This window comes from Balaenoptera ricei, chromosome X, assembly GCF_028023285.1.
Source record: "Balaenoptera ricei isolate mBalRic1 chromosome X, mBalRic1.hap2, whole genome shotgun sequence".
In the NCBI taxonomy this organism is placed as follows: Eukaryota; Metazoa; Chordata; class Mammalia; order Artiodactyla; family Balaenopteridae; genus Balaenoptera; species Balaenoptera ricei.
This window is the reverse complement of record NC_082660.1, coordinates 134,153,999-134,176,316: the sequence shown is the minus strand read 5'-3', so window position 1 is coordinate 134,176,316 and position 22,318 is coordinate 134,153,999. Positions and strand designations below refer to the sequence as shown.

The 22,318-nt window shown below is 57.5% G+C and overlaps 1 protein-coding gene across 5 annotated transcripts in view; it reads right to left on the bottom strand.

The window, feature by feature from the left end:
- The window catches only part of ZNF185 (zinc finger protein 185 with LIM domain), a 58,476-nt gene extending 36,643 nt beyond the window's left edge, over positions 1–21,833 (bottom strand). For 3 of the 5 annotated variants that reach the window (XM_059910577.1, XM_059910578.1, XM_059910580.1), the window contains exons 1-11: positions 21,768–21,833; positions 8,955–9,033; positions 8,644–8,767; positions 8,338–8,403; positions 5,073–5,111; positions 4,891–4,968; positions 4,313–4,402; positions 3,491–3,577; positions 2,737–2,820; positions 2,407–2,448; positions 937–1,020 (exon numbers count right to left, since the gene is read on the bottom strand). In XM_059910577.1, coding sequence (XP_059766560.1) covers positions 937–1,020; positions 2,407–2,448; positions 2,737–2,820; positions 3,491–3,577; positions 4,313–4,402; positions 4,891–4,968; positions 5,073–5,111; positions 8,338–8,403; positions 8,644–8,767; positions 8,955–8,988 — 728 coding nt within the window. In that variant the 5' untranslated portion in view covers positions 8,989–9,033; positions 21,768–21,833. The remainder of the gene's footprint in view (positions 1–936; positions 1,021–2,406; positions 2,449–2,736; positions 2,821–3,490; positions 3,578–4,312; positions 4,403–4,890; positions 4,969–5,072; positions 5,112–8,337; positions 8,404–8,643; positions 8,768–8,954; positions 9,034–21,767) is intronic. The other 2 variants (XM_059910579.1, XM_059910581.1) reach the window with 1 other exon arrangement.
- Positions 21,834–22,318: the final 485 nt, after the last annotated feature.

Sequence of the window (22,318 nt, the reverse complement as noted above, 5' to 3'; positions counted from 1 at the left end):
CTGGGTTATTTGAGTCACCCAGTTTGTGGTACTTTGTTACAGCAGCTCTGGCAAACTAAGCCCCCATATTCCATCAATCACCATGTCCCATCAATGCTACCTCGTGAAGAGCTCTCAAATTTTCCTACTTGTTCAAAAGTTCTTAGGGTGTCCTGTCTCCCTCCTGGCACAGAAGAGGTGGCCCCAAGGACCGAGGTCACATACAAATGGTTGTGGGGCTTGAGTTGGGGAGGGGCGTGTAGGACATGCAGTGGCAATTCCAAGACCTGTAACAGCCCCAGAGGCAGTGGCACTGTCGGCAGGACTTAGCATGATTCAGCTCAAAGTACAAGGACGTATTGATTGCCTTTTGCCTGCAGACAAGAGAGAGCCATTATCTGCCCGGACACTCTGGGGCTCAGAAATCAGGGCAAATCAGAGCCCCACCTGGAGTGAGATCACCCACGCTCAGCCTGTCCCTGCCCTGTCAGGCAGGCTGGGCGTGCACTCCATCCAAATCGCCCCAGACAGTTTGGCTCTGCCCCCGTCCGCACTGGCAAAGAAGGAGGCAGAGGACAGCATTCGCAGGGTGAACTTGACCAACTTACAGGAGAGCCTTGAACAAACCTAAGAATAGCATGGCTAGTGCCCTGGCCACAGACCCTCTCACATCCCACAATCGGTACTTTTCCCCAGGATGTTGTGGCTGCCACTGGACTCGGTGGTGGAAGGGTTAAGTTGACACAGATAAGCACTAAACAGACAAGACTGAAGCACTCTCTCCCAGGAGACCAGGCTGTTTTGCTCCTTTCAACCCCAGGACATCCAGCCAGAGAGGCCCTTACTGATTTCTGTGCCCCATCCTGTCACTGGGCATACAGGGACACTGACCCTGAGGTCCTGTAGGGAGGTGACCTGGCAGTCACCAGCCCTGGGCAGAGATGAGCAATTGATTACCTGCTTGAGCCGGGAGGGGATCGTGCCAGAGCAGGTGGGTCCTGGCTTTTCTTGGAAGGCGCGTCCTCATCCACCACCTCAACCCTTTGGGCAAGAAGAGAAACAGATGCACCGCTGTCCTCAGGGCACCTTTGGCCTGCGAAGCTGCCCTGGAGCTTGCTGCCCCTGAAGGACATGCTTTCTTTCAGTGGTGTTTATGGCTTAGCAACTCCAGGTCGGGATAAGGACAGAACACTGGGTTGAATAGCATCCCACCAGAATTCATGTCTTCCCGGAACCTGGGAATGTGATCTTATTTGGAAATAGAGTCTTTGCAATCAATTTGTCATCAAGTTACAATGAGGTCACACCGGGGTAGGGTGAGCCCTAAATCCAATGACTGTTGTCCTTATAAGAGGGAAATTTGGACACAGACACACAGAGAAAAGAAGGTCATGTGATGATGGGGGCAGAGATAGGAGTGATGTGTCTACAAGTCAAGGACTGCCAGCAAGAGCAGATGCCGAGAGAGGCCCGAGATGGCTTCTCCCTCGCAGCTCCCAGAAGGAACCAAGCCTGCCCACACCTCGGTCTCAGACTTGGAGCCTCCAGGACCGGGAGACAATCTGTTCCTGGACTTTGTGCCAGTTCCCAGAAAGTGCCGGTTTGTGGTACTTTGATATCGCAGTCCCAGGAGCCTCATGCAGACATCACGCTGCCACCACCCTCTGCCGGCTGTATTCTAGGCAGCCTTTTTGGTCCTCCCCCCTCCGTGCCTTCGCACAGCTGGGCCCTCTGCCTGGAACACTTGGCATGCCGAGTCCTCCTTGGTCTCCAGTCCTCACCTCGTCATGGATGTCTTCCCTCTCTACCCAACAGAATACCCCTAACTCTCAACTGGCCAGAAGTTTCTTCCCTGTCCTCCCCAAATACTCCCCTTTCCCAGAAGACGTCCTGTCAACTAATGGTGCCACCCTTCCCTCATTCAGCTGGAGTGTCTTGATATCCTGATCATGGCCCATTGAACCCTGTTCACCCTTTAGGGCCCATCTCTAGTGTCACGGTCACTTCCAAGGGCCTGGTCAGGCAGGGGCTCCCAATGACAAGCCTCTGGACTCCAGCCCAATGATCCGTCCTACCAAGGCACTGTCCAGCCCACCCCTGGTAGGGTGGGCAAGAGGGCAAAGGAACAACTTCTCTGTAGCCCAGTAGCTACTTTTGCTGCAAAACCCCAGAGGCCGTGGAAACACTAAAGCTCCATCTTGGGTCGGGGGCCGGGTTCTCTCAGCCAGGCTCCTGCTTATGCAGCATTGGTTGCCAGGGTCTTATGTGCCACCACAGCCACCCACGTGCTTCCTTGGCTTCCAAACAGAAGCCACCAGCCCCTCACGACTCCCTCTACTCAGGGACGGTGACCGCACCCCACCCTGCGCCTGCTCTCCCCACACTCCACCCCTGCCAATGGAAGACCTTCCCTTTGCCGACAGTTACCTCTTTGCGATGAACGGGGCCTGTGTCTCCTGGGCAAGGCTGCTGGAAGAAGGCAGAAAGGTGACGAGTTGGGCAGAACCCACAGACAGGTGACATCACTCCCAGCACCTTGCCTACCCTGATGGCAGCAGCCAGACCTCTCAGGTTTCCAGAAAGTAGATCTGAGAGTCCCAGAAGGTGTGGTCAGGAGGGCCCTCTCAACCCACCCATCACCAGCCAGAGGAAGACCAGAGCCCTGAGGGGAAAGGAACTGGTCCAGAGCAGGGAGCGGGTTGGTGGCTGAGCCGGCCTGAGACCAGGCCCTGACGGGTCTCCTGCTGTGCAACTCACCTGGCACTCTTCTTGGCCGCCGACAGGACGTAGGAGTGCTCCCGGGGAGCTGTCTTCCTCACCACACTGCTGGCAGCCTCTGACCTGGGGTGGCACAGGGAGGGGGCATCTGATGGCATGAGGAGGGGCTTGCTCTGCCAGCCTAGCCAGGCAGCTACTCGGGAGGCAGGGGGAGCTTTAGGGAGCTGCCCGAGACCCCACACCTAGAGGGGTACCTCCGAGGCCTGGGGACCCCTGCTACTGGTGACTCTGCCCTTAGGACTGCCTGTCTGCTGGGCCTTCAGCGTGGGGGGCTTTGGTGTGTTTCGTAAGTCACGGAGGGGCCAGCAGATGTTGGGAGTGAGGGCAGGCTGAGCTCGGGGCCTAGCTGCGGCCCAAGCATCCAACCCTCACTTTGGGACAAGGGCCACGGGCACCTCTGGAGCCCGGCCCTGCCCCCAGGCACACACAGGAGGCTTCTCCCAGGGCACCATGCACTGCCTATTTTGGTCCAACTTGCTCGGGAACCTTTTTAACAAACTATAGAAATTCCTCATTACCTAGGTTCTGCCCTCTTAGAAGGTTCATAAGAGGGTCCCCTGGGCTGGCCCAGCACTGAGCGGGTAGTTCTGGGATTCCAGGAGTGCCACCCGTGCTGGCAGCGACCCTCCAGCCAACAGACCAGCACTGGTGCTCCACACGCTGTGCGCGATTCCTGTCTCACCAGAGACTTGGGCCCCGCCCTGGCCATGGGACGCCCAGCAGACTCCGTTACCTCCGTTTCTGCTCATCAGAAGAGAAGGGCACCTCCTCCTCTTCAGCAGCCCCTGACGCTGAGCTGCGCCTGACGTTGTAGGGTGCCCTGGGGAGGGGGGGTTGAAGAAGTTGGCAGTCATGGGCCCTCCTCCCTCTACGTCTGCCCCTGCTCCCTGTCACAGGCTGCCACCCTCAGCGGCTTGGCTTCCTGACTTACAACGATGACCACTTCTTCCTCTTCGAAAGCTAGACTTGCTATCTGTCCCGGTTCCAACCCTTACTGTACCCCAGGACCCAGTTCAAGCCTCACCCCTTCTCCAGAAAGATTTCCTAGCTGCTCTGTGTCACTGGATGATGGTGACAAGGGACAAACAATATAAAGATGTGGGGCCCTGCATTCGCAGGGCCTGGGCACACAGGAGAGGGGCTTGCACAGGGGCCACAAGGGGAGCTCCAGAGGGAGTCCCAAAGACTGATATCCAAGAAGCAGGCCAGAGTTAGGCACAAAGTGCCCATAGGTGATAGGCTGCCAGGGCCAGCAGCATGACACTTTCTCCAGACCCACTAGCTCCTTCTACAAGCTTCCTACGGCCCCTGCTTTGCTTCAGATCGGAAGTACGATGTGCACACTGTCCAATTTTCTGGAGCTTGTCAACCTCTGGTGGGTTCCAGGCCACAGCGGCAACTGGCAGTGATGTCAGGCCGACAGGACTAGCACCCCTGGGCTGTGCTCAGACCTGGCTGTGCTCAGAGGCAAGCAGCCAGCTGCCCTCAGCGGGCCCAGTGTTTGGCCTCGTCCTTGGAGGAGGGAACCAAGTTGCGTCTGTGATTGCATACTCACAGCTTCTTGTAATCCTCTGTGGTCATCCTGTAGCCAGAGGAGGAGGGGCGGGGAGGCCCAGCAGGAGCTGCTTTCCCCAGACCGGCAGCGCTGCAGAGGCAAGGAATTTCTGTGAGTCTACCCGCAGGGCCCCTCTTGCTTCCAGATTTGCCTACGTGGCCCAGCGGGCAGGTGGACAAAGGGGTGCTGGTGCCCTTTCCTCTCTGCTCTCAGCCCTCTTGCCATAGACAGACTCAGCCACCTTGGTCCTGCTTTTCTGATGAAGCCCAGGTTCAGCCTGGTGCCAGTGCAGCCTGTTGGGAAGAAGGTGGCCTAAAGCACACAGCTCAGTGCAGTTGATCAGCAAGTCAGGGCTCCCGCCCAGCCTCCTCCCAGTGCCTCTGTCTCAGTGACCAGGGCCAGTCAGGACTGGCCCAAGGACAAGGGCACTGGTAGTGGTCCAGGGCCTTGCCTTACACAGGAAGAGACCTGCCACCCACCACCCCCTCAGTGACAGGCAGAGGACTCTCTCTGGCCTGAGCGTGGCCTGGGCCCTCACACCTCCCACGGGCCAACTGGCCAGCACCCTGCGAACACACCTTTTTGGAGCTCCGTTGGCCTTGGAGAAGTGCTGCTGGGGCTGAGACGAGCTGTCTACAGGCTTGGTGAACACACCCCTAAAAGAGAGCCCGGGAGAAGCAGTGCCGTGAGCCCCCCTGGGAGAAGCTGGGGGCGGTGCGGGCGGGCATGGGGAGGTGGGCAGGGTCCTGTGGTCACCTACCGGATGATATAGCCAGTGGGAGCCCTCGTGCTCGGGGGCCTGCCAAGGGAGAAGAAGGTATGATGTGAAGCCAGGCTGCCCAATGGCGGCAGAGTGCGTTGGCTGCTGGGTGTCCCAGCGCAGGCAGAACAAGCGGAGCAACAGTGGCCAGCTGCTTCCCAAGAAATCCAGCCACGCCTGCACCCCTAGCCGGGATGCCTGTCCTGCCCTGCCTGTCTCCCTCATGCTCCCCGAGAAAGGTACCCCAGGCCGATTCTTCTGGGCCCTGGCCCACAGCAGGTGCCCAGGAAGGCATGTTCCACGGCTGGGCATTTATACAGAGGTGTCCCCTCCAAAGTCCGGTTTCTCCCTGTTCTGACAGCCCTCCTCACCTCCACTCTCAGAGCTGACCCAGCTCAGGCTGGAGCCTCTGTGCTCAGAGGTCTGGGGCTGAAGCGATGTCAGGCAGAGCCCCTAACCTGATCTGACCCCCGACTCTGCCCAGCCCCCTCCAGGAAGACTCACGAGGGCCCAAGGGGCAGAGCCCAGGCAGGAGCCAGCTGCCCTTTCCTTCCCGCTCTGCTTGAGCCTCCCTCCCCCAGCCCGTGCGATGCCCACATCACAAGTCTTGATGCAAGTTTGGGACTGGAGGGCACGGCCAGGGCTTGGTCAGTGCCTGGAAAACATTAGACTCCATGTGCTGGGCACCTTCCGCCTGGGAGGGGGCTCAGAGGACTCGGGTGAGGGCTGTGGGCAGGCAAGAGCTGGGAGTGCTGGGGAAGCAGGGCTGTGAGTTCTGGGATCAGAGGCAGGAGACAAAGACTCGGCAGATGGCTCTTCTGTCCAGGAATAGAGGAGCTTGGGGCTGGAGCAGCGTGAGAGGGTCTTAAAGGGACCCCTCACAGGCAGCTGGGAGGGGCAGTGCAGAGCCCCAGTGTTCTCCATCCCCATGGAACCTGTCCTTAACAGGGCATCGCCTCCTGGAGGTGACCAAGTTACAGGAACACTTGGAGTGGAACCCGAGAAAGAAAGGTCACTTATCCCACGTGTTTTCCAAATATACTCCCAAACCAAAGCCCAGGCTGAGAACTGCACCCCCAAAGTAAACATACTCCCCAACGAATAGATTATCTTTGAACTGTGCTCGGGCTCTGGCCAACTGCCTTTATCACAATCGGCAATTCTCTCCTTTACGGTCATCTCTCTACTCAGGACGTGCCCGCGTTCCCGGCTAGGATGTCAGTTCCCCGAGGAGGGGGTTGTGTCCTCTGTGCCCAACACAGGACCTGGCAGGTAACAGGGGCTGAGCCATTGAGAGATTACGGGCAAGGGCATAGTTACCGGAGGGAGCCCCTGTGGCTAGCAGTGAACTTGGACCCCTGCCTTCCAGCTGCTGCCACTGCCTGTACCACCACCCCAGGAAGGCACTGGCCCTGCACTCAACTGCCAACTGCTGGCTCTTTGAAGCAAGGATCAAGCCTGAATTTAGTGGTCCCCCTAACCCTAAACCCCGTACTTCTCAGGAGTAGTTCCTCCCCATAAGGGCAGGATGTACCCACCCTTCAGAGCCTCCCTGGACGCCATTATGCAAAAGTCCTTGAAATAGAGAGAAGAGCTGGTTCCCTTCGGCCAGCTGTCAAAATATGTCATCTTGAACTTGGGAGACAGTTGGAGCAAGTGTGTGAGTCTCCCCTGGCACTTGGGACGCTGTCCTGATACAACAAAAAAGTGACAAGTAAGCACGTCTTAGAGCTTGCAGAATTTGCATAAAACCGAAGTTGTCCAGACCTGTGAGTATTGCCTTTTTAAAAATGTGCCTGATAAATCTTATATGTTCTGGTATAATGTTATAAGTCATAATCCTAGTTATTACTTTAGAATGTATATCTCAGAAATAACTAATTTTCTTGTCAACTGCATTATTATGAACTTTCATCAAATCTTTAACCGTGGTCATTTTTAAGTCTTTTGTCATTTACAGACAGTTCTGGGTGTACTCTGATGCTTTTGCAAATATGTTCCTATAAAAGGGTTTCATCTTCAGGAAATTCATGGAAAAGACTCTGACAAGTACAGGTTTCTGGTAACTGACTGTACTGCTGAACTGAATGAATAAGCATTTTCAGAACTCTAATGAAAAACTCGTGAGCTCATAAAAGTGCTAACAAAAGATCAAGATGAAAAAAAAAATTAATTACATGGGACTGAGTGAACTGATGAGGATGAGTATAATTTTTGTGACTTTCTGTTTGAATTAAAAAAAAAGAAAAAATCCCACAAGGACTCAGAGGCAAAGAATATACAAATCAATTTTCACTGCAAAGTAAAGGAGTTGTTACAGCGGAGGATTACTGGACTGAATGTCAATATTATGACATAGTATGAGTGTGTTTCGTGTTTGGTAATTGCAATCATTGTTGCTTTTGTTGTGGTCATCCATGTACAATGCTTGGTGTCAGGCTATTTATCTCTTGTAAAAATAAAATACAGTGTGTGTGTGTGTATGTGTGTGAAAAAAAAAAAAAAAAGAATGTTACAGGTGAATGAATTGCCCTAGTGAGATATGTATGTAATATAGCATCCTGTAATGCAATGTGTGATAATTAATATAATATAATAAAATGTAATATAATTTCTAAAAAAAAATAAGTTTCCTCATGCATCTTTGAAACCTGTCCTCCTTTAATCCATAGACTTAGGTGATTACAGATTTTTCTGGAACTATAGTTTTGCCTTTTCCAGCCAGAATTTATATGAATAGAATCGTATAAGTTGCTTTTGTCTCTGACTGCTTTCATTTTGCAGTTTTCCACCCATGGTGTTTCATATTTTAATTGACTTCATGTATTGAAATTCTGTTGTATTGCTGAGTATGAATATACCACAATGTTATGTTTATCCATTCACAAGTTGATGGACGTTTTGAGGGTTGGTTTGTTTTTTTCAGCTTTTGGGTATTACAAATAAAGCTGCTGTGAACATTTATGTACAAAAAAAAATGTGCCTGATAATGTGTATTATGCAGAATACGCATTTGCTTTTATAATCCCATATGCTCTGGCAAAACTTAGCATTTTGGAGCTAAGACTTTATTATGCTCAGTGACAGTTTTGATCCCAGTTGACAGCTGGAGCCATGGACCTGGACCCAGTGACTCCTGCACTCCTTTTCCCAAGAAGGAGCAGAGTGGAAAAGCCATCCTTCCTGTGGAGTTCAGATGACTCAGTGTCCGCCAAAGGCTGCAGTACAGGGCCCACCCACCAGCCATCTGGGCGCCACTTCTTACCTGGCCTTCGGGACCTCCCCAGCTGAAGAAAAAGATATGGCACGACTCCGGCCTGAGGGCAGCTCACTGAGGAAAGAGGGGACACAAAAGAGGGCGGGCACTACGTGTACCCCAGGAACTCGGCCTGCCGTTCCCGTCTCACCTTCTCCTTCCCCGGCCTGTGTCCACACTGCAGAGGCACGTGTGCCCACGCACGCCCTGGCAGCCGGGCCTTTCTCACCCCCTGACTTCGGCTGAGTGCGGCCTGTGGAGCGCCACCCCACGCCCAGCCTGTCGCTGCCGGCCCTCCTGGCCTCCTGGACTTACAGGGTGTGGCTCTCTGATTCATCCTGCTTGGTGATCCAGCTCTTGTCCCCCTTCAGCGTGGTCCGAACCTTCATCTGCTTGAGGACATTATTGCGTTCCTCCTCGCCCGGTGGGAGAGGCTTCCCTGGCGGCGGCAAGGCCAGGCAGCGTCAGAAGCGGAGCCCAGCCCCCGGGCCCCGAGGCCTCCTTTCCAGCCCTCCCAATACACTGCTGTCACTCTGCTGCCCAGGCAGCGCTGTGGCCTCGCAGGGCTGGCCTGGAAGGAGGCAGCCGCGTGCCAAGCCCAGGACAAGAGGGCACCCGGGCCTCACCTTTGCTGCTTCCTCCGAGAGCTGAGATACTCATGGTGTTTGCTCTGAACGTCCCTTCTCGGTGGATTCAACAGGGCTCCTGGGGGCAAAGGCAAGCACACGGCTTGTCACTTCATGCATTTATAATGGCTCGTGGGTCACCGTATGGTCCTTGGCAAACTGAGACCGTGCAGACTGTCCTTTGGGTGGAGTCTGGGCAGAGGCCGCCGCTGGGAAACATGACGTGGCCTGCCAGGGGCTGTCTGTTGGAGAGATGGCTGAGACAGGCAGACCACCAACCCACTTAGAGAGAGACCTCTGATGGCCAGACTCCCGCCCAGCGAGCGTAGGGGAGGGGTGGCAGCAGTGGCCGACACTGGTGGACCCAGGAGGAGGGATGGGGGAAGGAAGGGTACAGGCTGGGGGACGGTCGCTTTGGGGGACCATCTCTCTCACTCCTTAGTCGCCATCTGACAGACCTTGAACGGGTCATCTAACCTCTCCAGCCTCCTCAGTGTCCTCATTTATAAAATGGGAGTTGAAAAAGAAGTCTACCCTTCAGGACTGCTGTGAGGACAGAAGGCACCAATGTTCTTGCAACTGCCCAGCACTACCCAGCACAGCAAAGATCGCAGTGACTGTCAACCTGTCCTTGTTGGGAGAGGGGACCGTCGGGGGTCCTTAATCAGCACAAGCACGGCCCGGGGGTGTCAGCCCCATGTGGTTCGGGGGTTGGGTCCATGTCTGGTGGGGAAAGCCTGGGGCCCCACTGCCAACTCCTAGTGGCCCTCGGGCACCAGGTGATGTTGGGAAAGCAGGGAGCGTCCTGTGCTCTGCTTTCTCTTCCTCTCTCTGTCTTTTCGCCCTGCCCTCCGCCGTGGTCTCCTCTCTGCCCTTGAGCCAGGTGCTGCCCTTCTGTGGCCCGTGAAGGGTGGGCCGTCATGGTCCCCGACACCTTCCAGCTCCAGGAGGCGCTGGGGTGAGGAAGCCGGCTCTCCAGGATGGGACTGGCCCAGCACGGGTCTAGTCAAAGCACTGACCCGCCACAGCCGGCCCCTTGGGCCTCAGGAGAGGGGCTGGAGGCTCAAGCGAGGGGGCGTGACAGGAAGCAGGGGCCCTGGCTCTGCCCACACAGTCCTAAGGCACGGCGACCTCCCTCTTAGGGGCCTGCCACCCTCTGGGCCCCTCCAGGGCCAGGCCCTGAGCAGCCGGGCCATGCTGCCAGCTGGCAAGTCCCGGGCCTGTTTTCATGGAGGTCATGGGCACACTAAAACGGGCAGGGCAGGGGGCCAAGAGGAAACCCAATTTGCCACGTCAGCAAGAGCTGGATTTCCCATAAACTGCACCGAATGAGCAGCCCAGCAGGCCCGAGCCCTCTGAGTGCCAGGAACGGCACCTCATCACTGCGAATGGGAGCCCCGCGTGCCTAGCCCTGCACCAAGGATGCCACGTCAGAGTTCTGTTGAGCAGAGCTCACCCCGTAGGTGATCCTCGGACCACACTGCCCAACTGCCCCATCCCAGCAGCCCCCGGAATGGCCCCACCGGGCCGCCTGAGATCTTGGTCCCTCCGTCTCCTGGTGCTGCTGACTGACTGTGTGGCCTTGGGGGAGTCCCTCGCCTCCTCTGGGCCTTGGTTCATCAGTTTCCCCTCAACAAGCCTGTTGGCCACGTTGCCTAGAAATTTTCTGTCAGATCAGAAGCAAATAAACCACTTACTTCCAAAATCAGGGCAGATGCATGAACATGCAGAATGACAGAGGCAGAGGGGCCACTGGGGACTCCCAAGCCAAAGGGGCAGGGACGCACCCAAGAGCCCGCAGCAAGGGGTGGCTTTACAGCTTCTTGTCCCACCTCGCCAGACAAAGACCAGGACTGATGCTTCATCTCAGAAGTCAAATGTCTTTTTTCATGGAACAAGAAATCTGAGTCAGGAAGTAGAGTCTTCTCATGGGACTGAAGAAGAAGGCAGCGCTTTAGGACAAGGAGACTTTAAGGTAGTGAGTCCCAGCCAGACGGATGCACCACGACACTTGAATCTATGTCCCAGCTGGACAGCTGGCTTCTCCCTCCACTTCACCGCCTGCCTTCCCTCCCCCCAACAGCCATGGTTCAGGCTGCAGTGACTTCTGCCCTCCTCCTTGGCCCACCGGTTTCCATCTGTGCCTCCTTCTGGCAGCACTCATCGGCCCCTGATCCCTCCTGGCCCACATCAACCCGTGCTTCTCACTCAGCTTCTGCTGGTCCCCTACTGTCTCCAAGACTGGGGGCAAACTCCCCAGTCCCCTGACCCAGCCACTTTTCACACCTCAATGTGAACAGTGTGCTCCAAGCGGACCACATGCCTCAGCATCCCTTTGCTTATGCCGCTGGGCTGGAGGCTGGCGTGGGCCGTGCTCCTGACTTACCCAATAGCGCCACCACTCCTTTGAGCCAGGTCTCCTCTCAGACCCACCATCCACTCCCCTCGTCTGAGCCTTCTCAGAGAGCAGGGCAAAGTAGCCGCCCAATCAGTGGGCAATCAGAAAACCCTCACTGCAGACAAGAGCAGCTTTGGAGGATGGGGGGTGGACCACTCAGGAGGGCATTTCCTGGGCGGCTCTCAAACACTGTTGGCGGGCAGGTCAGTCAGGGCATCTTTTTGGAGGACAAGTCTCCGTGTGTGTCGAAAGCTTTAGAGAGGGCAAGCCCATTGATCCAACAGTTCCCCTCACAGTAACCTCTCCTAAGGATTCAAGTGCATAAGTAGAACACAGTATACAAGAGGGTGTCATCCCAGTGTAGAATATGATGGTGCAAATTTGGCAATAATCTAAATTCCCAATAGTTGTATTTAAACATATTATGATCTACTGTTCAAGCAAATAATATGCGCCCATTACAAATGATAATGATATATGCGATATTTAACGAGCCTTCAGGTATATTGGTTTCCATATATCATTAAATGAAAGGCAGCTTTTAAAACCAGATGTGTAGGACGTTTCCATTTCCTTAAAAATACATTTACATAAAGATGCACAGGAAAAGAAACAACTGAAAGGACATATACAAAAATATTTTGCAGAAGCACCCTTGGGGGCAGGCTGAAAAACACAAGAGACACAGTAGCAGAGAATGAACGCACTTTGCACGTGCAGGCTCTCTGCTCCCTCCCTCACTTGGGGAGAACGGACCAGGCATCGAGGAGCCACACCACCCCCTCCAGCCCGGCTGACTGTAGCCTTGGCCCGGCCCATCCGTGGGGCCTTGGGATGTGGGCTGCCAGCATCCAGTCCAGGCATCAGGGCAACCCGCCAGCGGTAAGTATACCATCGTCCTGCTTCACTGTGAGCAAACTGGGATCCGGGAGGTTGGGCAACTGGCCCCAGGCCACACTTCCAACACTTTCAGAGGGTGGTGGGCCCAGCTAGTAGCCCTGCTGACCCCACACATGACGTCACGGAGTGCTCCTTGGAGCAAAATCCTGGGGTCCAGGCAGCTCAGCACCAGTATGGTTCCTGCAAAGCAAGGCGCTTGGCCCCAGCAGCTGGCTCACACCTGCTGCAGGGAGGAGACTCTTGGACTCAGGCCAGCCATGCACACGGTGCCTGCCTGGACTCTCAGCTTCACTACCAACTCCGAGCTCCAGACCCCAGCATCCTCTCCGAGGTGGGCAGCCCTCACCCTGCAGCCCCAGACTCTACCCTCTCCACGTCCAACACGCCAAGGTCTCTTATGCCCAGGGCTTGCACCTGAGATGCAGGATGCAAAATTCAAGAAGACATGGGAAGAGAGAAACTGTTCTGCACCTCCCCACTCACCCCGCGCAGAAGGTGGAGAAAGAGGCGAGATGGACGCTACATCACTGGAACGTTCCATCTCCAGCTGCCTTCAAAAGTGGGGCAGGAGGCCTCCCGCCTGCCCAGGCCTTCCAGTCTTCCTCTTCGTCCGGGCACTTGGGCTTCTCCCAAACCGTCCTAGGCCCTCCTGGCCCACGAGGCCTGCCATGAGGAAGGGCCACCCAGCCTGAGAGCAAACACCGCCCCCCCCCCCCCCCAGGCTCACAGCTCTGCTCCTCGTCCCTAAGGGGCCTCACAGGCTGCATCTGTGAAGCGGTGCTGAGCCACCAGGCCTGTGAACCTACTCGCCGGGTCTCCTCTTGGCAGGACGCCTCCAAGTCAGAGCATGTGCCACTCGCTGGAATCTGGTGCCAGTTCTGTCCCATGCCATGGCTTGGTGTCTGGATGCTGGTGGCTGTCCTCACCTCCCGAATGGCCCATGTGAGCACCGGTCTAGTCAGGGCAGCCACTCTGTGCACCGTTTCAGGACTGTGGCCCCACTTCTACCTTGAGAGGGAGAAGTCTTCTGACTCCTTAGGAATTCCCACATTGCCCTGCCCAAGGGCCTGGCCTGGGCCACCAAAGGAACGGGTGGCTTATGTGCCACCTTCTACCCCAGCTATCCCTCATGGCACACCCCTGGATCCTCACTAGATGTAGCCCCACTAGGCAGGACCCCTTCCCGTGCTAAGTCCCAGGGAAAGGGCTTCCAGCCCTGATTGGATAGACAGAAGCAAGGAGCCAATGAGGGGCATGCACGGAGCCTGTGGTCCCGGCCACAGCGAGCCTGGTGGCATCAGAGGCCAACAGAGCTGATGCAGGCAGACTAGCAGGAGGGAGGGACCTGGGAGAGCTGGCAGACAGTGATGCAAATGCTTGGCTGATGTGTGAGGAGACAGAGATGGAGAGAGAGACAGCGAGGAGGGGTCACCCTGTCACCCCACAAGGACGTGCTGTGCCTCCAAAATGAGAAAACTAACTCACAGAAAGTTTTCTAGAATCGCCCACGTGCCTGACTCCCCACGTCGTGCACATCCACTTTCCCAAGCAGGCCTCTGTGTGTCTCCCCTTGCAGCTACCAACTTGACAAATGGCCTCGAGCTTCAGCCCAGGAGGCATCTCCCAGAGGCGCCCTCAAGTTCCCCTGGGGCCCTCCCTCTGGTGCTGCTGTCCCCACACCTTTCCCGGCTCCCCCCGGCACAGCTGGGACGGGCTGGCTTCTTCCGGACAACGGGAAGGACACCAAGGTCGGGGCGAGGTGGCCGGGCCTGAGACCACAGGCAGCCCAGCCCCGGGGTCCCTGCCCAGGATCCCTGTGGCAAGGGCTTGTGTGAAAGGAGACGGCAGGCCGAGTGACTGCTCTTCCCCCACCCTGGCAGGGACCCCCTAGGTAAACTGGGAGGGAAGAGGAACAAAAGACCTTTAGCCGTGCTTTCCAGGAGCACAGAACATCGTTTCACACGCAGGAGCTGCAGCCAGAGGGCACGGGTGTTGGGGCTTGTCTGCATGTGTGTATGCTGGGCGCCGGCCACTGTGAGCAGGCAGGCGTGGGCGCGCCCCTGGCAGAAGAGCGAGGGGCAGGGCTTCTTCCCCAGAGGTGAGCTGTGACACTCTGCACCCGGGGAGTTCACAGGAAGCCCGCTGTGTTCCCTCACATGTATCGACCCTCTGCGGGACCCCATCTCTGGCTGGCAGGGATCAGACGCAATTCTGTCTCTTGGCACCAGAGCCCACGGCTCAGCTCTGGGCAGACTCATTAGGTGTGGGTCAGGAGTCAGAGTGGGGAAGCAGCGGGACAAGGCAAGAGGGCAGAGCCCACAGTGTGACCCACGCAGCCAAGCTCAGTGACCAAGTACCGATGTGACGAGGACATCTGGAAGATGTCGTTGAGGCTTTGGGCCACCCAGGGGCTGGTTGCTGGGCCAACTTTAGGCCACGTTTCAGTAAAGCTGTGTCTGCGAGCATTTTTATGCGGCTCTGGGGCAGGGACTGCTAACAGCCGCAGGGTCCCGAATATGGCCTCCCCCATCACTTCAGGAGAGACACAGCACTCCTATCTGGGGCGGGAGGGAAGAGGTGAAGTGGCGAAAAGTCCCTTGTTTCCCAGCAGCTTGTTCCTGAGACGGGTGGACCCAGCCAGTTCTGATGCTTCAGCTCGATGCTGCCGGGGGGGGGGGTCTCAGAGAAGACAGCTGGCCTGGGAGGAAGGAGACTCCTTCCTTCCACAGGGCCTTGGCTCCCCACCATTGGATGAGGGTGTCATGACTAAACCATGAAAAAACAAAACCTGCAAGGGGGACCTCAGCCGTCACACCTGTCCCCTCTGGCCCTCTTATGACAAATTGCCTGAGGCTCCAGGCTGCCAGAGCCTGCGTTGCTCCCCTGGCCAGAGTCCCTCCATGCCTCCCTCCTGGCCCAATTCAACCTGGGGGCTGCCACCCTCAGCGAGAAGTGGGTGGGAGGGAGGGAGTGAGGACACCTGTGCATGACCTCCCAGGCCGTGCCCCTCCTCACCTGTCCAACAGCTCGACCCACCGGAAGACTTGCCCCGCCGATGGTGGCCACCTCCCAGAATAGACACCTGGGTCCTCTTTGGGTGTGTTTCAAGCAAATGGCTTTAAGCTTCAACATAAGGGTCCTCCCTAGTGTGTAAGTGCCCGTGAGAGGCCCCTCTCAAGGTCCTTCAGGGTAATGAGGTGTCCCAGAATTGGGGACACTGCTTGCTCAGAGATGAGCCGGCCAGGCCCATCATCTGTCACTTCACAGGAGGGGCACACATGCCGTTTCTTCCAACTCAGGTGCAAAGGAAAGAGCAAGAGACACGGAGTCCAAGTCCTGTTCTGTCAGAAAAGGTCACTGGACATGTCACTTGCCCCCTCTGGCTGAGGAGGGAGCCCCAGTTTCAAAGCGCTCCCTGACCCCTGCACCTGGCCGTGGAGGGAAGGCACAGGCTTCACTGCAGCTCGTCACCAGGGCCACAGCCTCCTGTCCTTCCTCGGCAACATCCCCGGAGGTCAGAGGCCTAGCATCGTAGGGAGGGCCCAGGTTGCGCTGGGCTAAGAAAGGCCTGGACCCAGATGAACGACGCTGAGGTCCCAGGCAGGATGTATGAGGGGGCTGGGGACCCCGGTTTTGGTGTCCTCGTCCAGTCCTTTCTCAAGGCACACACTTGGCCGAGTGTCAAAGTTTGGACCCAGACTGACTTAAGCCAGCACTGGGTCAGCTGACCTGATTCCCCAGGCCAAAAGGGCTGGAACGATCAAACGTCCCATTTTATGAGGCAGTCTCCTGAGACCAAGTCTCATGAATGAGGACATCCTGATTCCCAGTCTCAGCAGCTGGCAAGAGGACAGCCAGCAGACGGGTTGCTTTCCTCCAGGGGTTCCTGGGATCCAGAGATTCTCAGCAGCAGTCCAGGGGGACGGGGCCCTTCAGAGGCCTTCCAGATCGATGGCTGAGCAGCTGGGTCATGTCCAAGCCCCTCAGTTGGCTGCACAGCACACAGCTCCCAGGAGCCCTGGCCGGCCTCTCTGGCCTGTGCGAGCGACAGAGTGGAGCATCTTGCCGGCCCGCGATGCTCCAGTCCCAGGCCTCCTGCCTGGAAGCCAAGGGGTGGCAGGAAGGAGGCGTACCACATGGAAAAAAGAGCTGGAGGAGACTTGGGTTGCAGAGAGGGAAAATGTAATATGGAAAAAAAATGCATTGACTGGGGGGAGTATTTGTAAATGTGCTTTACAGGTAAATGACTTCTGCATGAAAGTCTGGAATTTCACCTCCCCTCATCCCACCCCCAACACCCCAGAATCTAGACTTCTCGGCGTCAGCACCAGAGGGGCCCTGGGAGGCAGACATCTGAGGCTGGTTGGCTCCCTCCGGGCGGTGGGGAGCTTGAGCCCCAAGAGGACAAAAGGAGCCACAGCCACCCAGCCACACATCACTCCTGTGCCCATTTGCTAGCTCTCAGCCGGCCAGATACAAGCAACTGCTTTGGGCAACTGGGCCATTTCAGAGGTGGCTTGGCCTCAAGGTCCAGCAAGGGTTTCTGGCAGGACCCTCTGAGATGTCTCTGTGGAGGCCAGGGGGCTGGGCGGGGCCAACATGCTGGAGACAGCAGGGCCAATGCATGGGCCTCACCCCAAACAGGACCCTTCGCCGGAGCCACGTACATGAGCTATTCCCAGGGCCGCGACCTCCCCTGCTGTGCCAGGAGAAGGGGCCCAGACAAAGCCCGGGAGCCGTATTGTGGGGCCTGGGCCAGCTCTGTCCCTCCCACCACACATCCCAGCTGTCTCTGCAGCCCGGAACCAAGGTGGTCTTAAGCTCATCCCAGTGGGGCAGAGATGCTGTCCACATCTGCACACAGACAGTGAAGGGGGTTGAAAGGGACCCAGGGGTCATTGGAGCCCACTTCCACCCCAAACAACTCTTCCCACCCCAGGAATACCCCTGCACCCTCACTACTGCCACCCGTTCAGCCTTTGCCAGAGCAGGCCCAGTGACAGGGAAGTCCCCTCCATTTGCCCCTGACTGACATTGGCCAAGGCTGATTCCTTCTGTCCTAGTCACAGGTGCTCGCGAGTGACGCTGCCCTCTCCCTTCCCCGTCCCCTCCTTTCTCACCCAGAGTTCCCTGAGCTCCACCCCCACCTCTTATCGCTGTCCTCACTTTTGGATGAGAGTATGGAGACCCAGAGAGGAGAAAGTGTTTGCCCAAGGCCGCATATTCATGTATTCCATAAGCCTTTAGACAAAGTGGAAGCCAGCCTAGGTGCTGGGCAGACAGACAGGCGGGAGCCTAGAGCAGCACTGCGTTTCCCAGGAAGGTGCCGTGGCTCGGGCCCTTCTGAAAGAATGAAAGAATGAGTAGGAGCTCGCTGGGCAGAAGTGATAAGGCAAGTCCTGGGTTTTTGTTTTGTTTTGTTTTTTTCAGTCTTAAACCGGGCGCTGCCTGATGTAAGCATTGACACCAGGGATACCCGTTCTGCTGCTGGGAATCCTCGGGCCTGCTCTCTGCCACATCAAGCTCCGTGGGAAACTGACCTAGTCATCAGAAAGTGGCGAGCTGAGCCAGTGATCACAGGGACCAGATCAAGGCCGCTGGACCGAGCACCCGAGGTGTGCCCACAGACGTGGCCGGGGCCAGGGACTGCCAGAGACAACCAGCAGCAGCGTGGGGCCTGCCCACCGTTGGCCCTGGAGGCCAGGCCTCCTCTTGGACCCAGGGTGTGCCACAGAGCCCCACAGCCACCTCGGCTGCCACCACCAGCAGCCCCAGTTCCCGGCTCCCTCTTGAAATGGGAAGTGAGCCTAGGCAGTGTTTCTGAGAGTGGCCTCTGGGTCCCTCTGGCATCCAGGTCACCCGGGACGTGTGCTTAAGTTGCGAATTCCTGCTCTCCCACCCCCATTAGACTTTGAGAATGACACCCACAGGGCCTCTCGTCCTTTCATTTTCCAGTCCCTTCTCCACCCAGCCCTGCCCCTCCTGCTTCCCTACCCCTGCCCTCCTCAGCCCTCAGTCCGCCCTGGGCCCCAGCGCCAAATACGGACATGCGTAGCTGTGAGATAGGGTGGCCTGGCTCTGTTCGTAATCCTCAAATGAGTTTTGAGTTCCTCTCTGTGCCTCAGTTTCCCTTTGGAAAAATGAACTGACACCAGCCCTGCCCACCTCCTGACCCTGCCATGACCACTGGAAGGTGACAGTCACACAAGTGCTCCCACGTCAACTTCCCCCTTCCTGAAGAAAACGATCAGAAATGTTCACCGTGGGGGATGCAGATAAGGGAGTTCTTGGTACCATTTTTACCACTTTTCTGTGAGCTTTTGATTAATCCAAGATAAAAGTTAAAAACAAAAACATTGAATATTGTCAAAGAAATCAAATCAGGTGTTAGTAGGCATCCAGAAATGACCCAGGGATTTTCAAACAGTTTCTCCTCAGGTGGGGAGGCCACAACCCTCCCAATCTGGCCTCAACCTCACCCCTGGCGACCACGGCTCCTGGAGGAGGACAGCTCTGACAGCATACGGGTGACAACCTGGGGCCTCCAGAGCTTTCGTGATGCGCTCAGGTTTGCACAACTAGACTGTGGCCGAGCTGGTGTCTTAACCCAGTCTGACCTCCGAGCCGCGTTCTTACCGCTAGGCTGTAAAGGCGCCTCTGTGTCCCATCTCATACCCTACGACCAGCCATCTCCCGTCGCCACTTCACAACCCTCAGCAGCGATGATGCCAACCTCTCCTGAGTGTCACTCTCAGGCGCATGGGTCCTTGCATGGCTGCTCTTGTCCTGGCATCAGCCAGTTCTCTGCGGGCGCAGCAGGAATGAATGCAGAATCCCTGATGGATCCCAACCTTAGGTGCCCAAAGACCCGGGGCGCCATGTGGGTTGCTGCTCAGGACTCTGGAGCCATGGAAAGCAGCTCTCCTCTCCCCCAGCCACAGTCCTGTCCGATGCCAGGGGGGCCTGGCAGTTGGGGCAGCCTTGCTCAGCAAGCAGAAAGCAAGCTGGTGTTACGCATGAGCTGGCGCCTTGTGAGCTGTGGCTTGAAGCAAGATCCCGACCAAAGGGATCAGTCAGCCGTGGAGGCTGAGTGGGGATGCGAGACGGCAGGCTTCCAGCTTGCAGAGTGCACTGGGCCAGAGTTGAAACTTTTTTGGACATGCAACTGAGGGCAGTTTGGGGACCAGGTGCCAATGTCTATGTAGTCAGGTCCCAGGCCCGCTGCTGGGGGCCCAGAGTCTCTGTTCTGCTTGGTCTTAGAAGGCCACAGGGGCGCTAAGCAGAAACGCAAGGCAGGCTGAAGGAGGCTGAGGTGAAGCATTGGCTGCTCCTGGGGTCGCTGCACTCCGTCTGGAATCTGGACTCGAGTTGACGAGGAAGGGAGGTTGGACAGTTTCTTTACTGAGTGGCCTGTCTCCTGGGGGCAAGGCTTGCACCTGATTTCTCTCCAGGGCCCCGCTGCCTAGCTCCGGGTGGAACATAGAGGGCTTAGGAAGAACTGGCTTTGGTCTTTCGGGAACAAGGGGGAGGCTAGACTCAAGCAGCCCCAAAGAATGCGCGGGCGGGGGGGCGCTTCCCTGGTGACGCAGTGGTTGAGACTCTGCCTGCCAATGCAGGGGACACGGGTTCGAGCCCTGGTCTGGGAAGATCCCACATGCCGCGGAGCAACTAGGCCCGTGAGCCACAACTACTGAGCCTGCGCGTCTGGAGCCCGTGCTCCGCAACAAGAGAGGCCGCGATAGTGAGAGGCCCGCGCACCGCGATGAAGAGTGGCCCCCGCTCGCCGCAACTAGAGAAAGCCCTCGCGCAGAAACGAAGACCCAACACAGCCAAAAATAAAAATAAATAAATAAATAAATTCATAAAAACAAAACAAAACAAAACGCGTGGGCCTTGACAGGGCGGCTCCTGAGCGCCCCCTGCTGCTTCCAAGTCCTCCTCCTCCAGGAAGTTTTTTCTGATCCTCCCCTACGCCAGACGCCCACAGCCCCTTGTGCTGATGCCACCTCTGTCGCTGACTTATGCGTGTCCAGAGGGTGGAAATGAACAGATCCAGAGCACCTACTGTGTGCCTGGCCCTGTGCTGGGTGCCTCTCATCAGCTCCCCACAGCTGAGTACAGAGCCCCCAGCCTGGCCCCGGCTTCTGAAGGCCAGGCCAGGAAGGCACACGGGCTGGGGCTGGGAAGTGATGGAAAGTGGGGGTAGGGCAGGTGAGGTGGCTGTGCTCCTTCTCATCGTGGGGTGGCCCAGGGGTGAGGAGGTGGACAGGCCAAGTACCAAGGTCAACCTGCAAGCTGGCTCCTGGTCTGTGCATCCATCTCCCGGCCACTTGCTTCTAAGTGCTGAGCAGGGCCTCTGGGCTGGCCTCTGAGCCGCCCCTGGTTTTTTGGATGAGGCAGTGGAGACCCTGGGAAGGTAGGACACTCTCCCCCACCCTCCGCCACCTTCCACCACAGCTCTAAGTGACCTGGTGAGGAGGCAGTGGGAACCCAGAGCCCCTCCCCACTGTCCAGGCCTATTGGCACATGGGGCCCTGCCCCCTGTCCCCAGCCAGGTACCACGATCAGAAGTCCAAAAGGCCATGAGGCCCAGGCACGACTGGGTCCAGGTGCCAGAGGCCTGAACCACCGCTAGGTGGGTTGTGAGGGGCTCTCTCTCAGGGTTCGCTGAGTGGTCCTGAGATGCGGCCTTCCACGATGTCAAGACTAAGTGCAAATGGCCCAGTGCGAACACAATTCCTATTGTGCCTCAGATGTCCCAAACCCCAGGCACAACCACCACCGACCTCATCTGAGACCCCAGCAGCCCTGGGTCTTACCCCCTTGGACCGTGGAGCTGCTGCCTGGGCGCCCCCGGCTCAGAAGCAGCAGAGTGGACAGAGCAGCTGAGCTTTCAGTCTCTTTCCAAGGCAGAGGTATCACTCTGCCTTTCCAAAGAGGACGAGGCTCTTGGCTCCCCTGCCCCCATGAAACAATCCAGCCACAGAGCCTGCTCACTGCAGATCCCGTCGATAACACCCAGCGGCGCTTGATTCGGCGCCTTCTGTCTGAGAAGCTACCTTCCCAGTGGCCCTTCAGGGACTGCCCTGTGCCCAGCACATGCTCACCACAAGCAACCGGTGAGCCTCCTGCTCTGGGCTCCAGGGTGAGCTGGACTCTGGGTCTCAGTTTTCTCATCTATAAAATGGACACAGGGAGAACTAGCTGATGTGAGATAGCACCCTGGCTCCAGGCCATTTACTAACAATCAAACCCTCTCTTCCAGAAAGAGCGAGGACGCCGGGACCAGGCCAGCCTTAGGTGCCTCTCTCCTTAGTCTCTTTGCTCAAAGTGAAAACCAGAAAACTAAGTACCCTGCCTCAGCCGGCGGAAGCCCAGGAGGGATGCTTAGAGAGGGTAAAGATTATGGATGGGGAAACTGAGGTCCCGAGTTGTCCCTGTCACCCGGCTCATCACTGGCCGGGTTCCCCCCGCTGACTCTGCCGTCCGCGCCAACGGCGACTCGACAGCCCTACCTGGCACAGGTGCCCGGCTCGCGGGGCGGGCGGAGGGTCGGGCGGGCGCGGGGCGCGGGCTCCCTCAGGTGGGCAGCGCCGGCCGGGCCGGGCCGGGCCGGGCCGGGCAGCGGACGCGGGGTGCGAGGCGCGGCGGGGAGCGCGCAGGGCGGCGAGGAGACGCGGACTGGCCTCCGCCCGCAGGAGAACAAACAGGTTTTCTCCTGCGCCCGAGCCTCGCCCCTCGCCCCTCCCCTCGGCCGGCCCCCTTCCTCTGCCCTCTCCCGGGGTAGGTAGATGCGCCCGGCACATTCCGCGCATTCTCCCGCCAGTGTCCTCGGCCCGCCCGCCCCTTCCCGGCCCCGCCCCGCGGAGCTGCTGGAGAAATCAAGGCCGGGGCTCCCCGCACCGAGCCCAAAGCGAGCTCCAGAAGGCTCTGCAGCGGTGGAAAACGTCCAGGCAAATTCCTCCGGGCTCGCGGCCCCGGGCTGGGAGGCCTCCGCCACGTGAAGGGCCCGGGCTGCCCAATTGCGCCCCTGCCCGCGCCCGACGCGATCTGGCCCCCGCTCGGG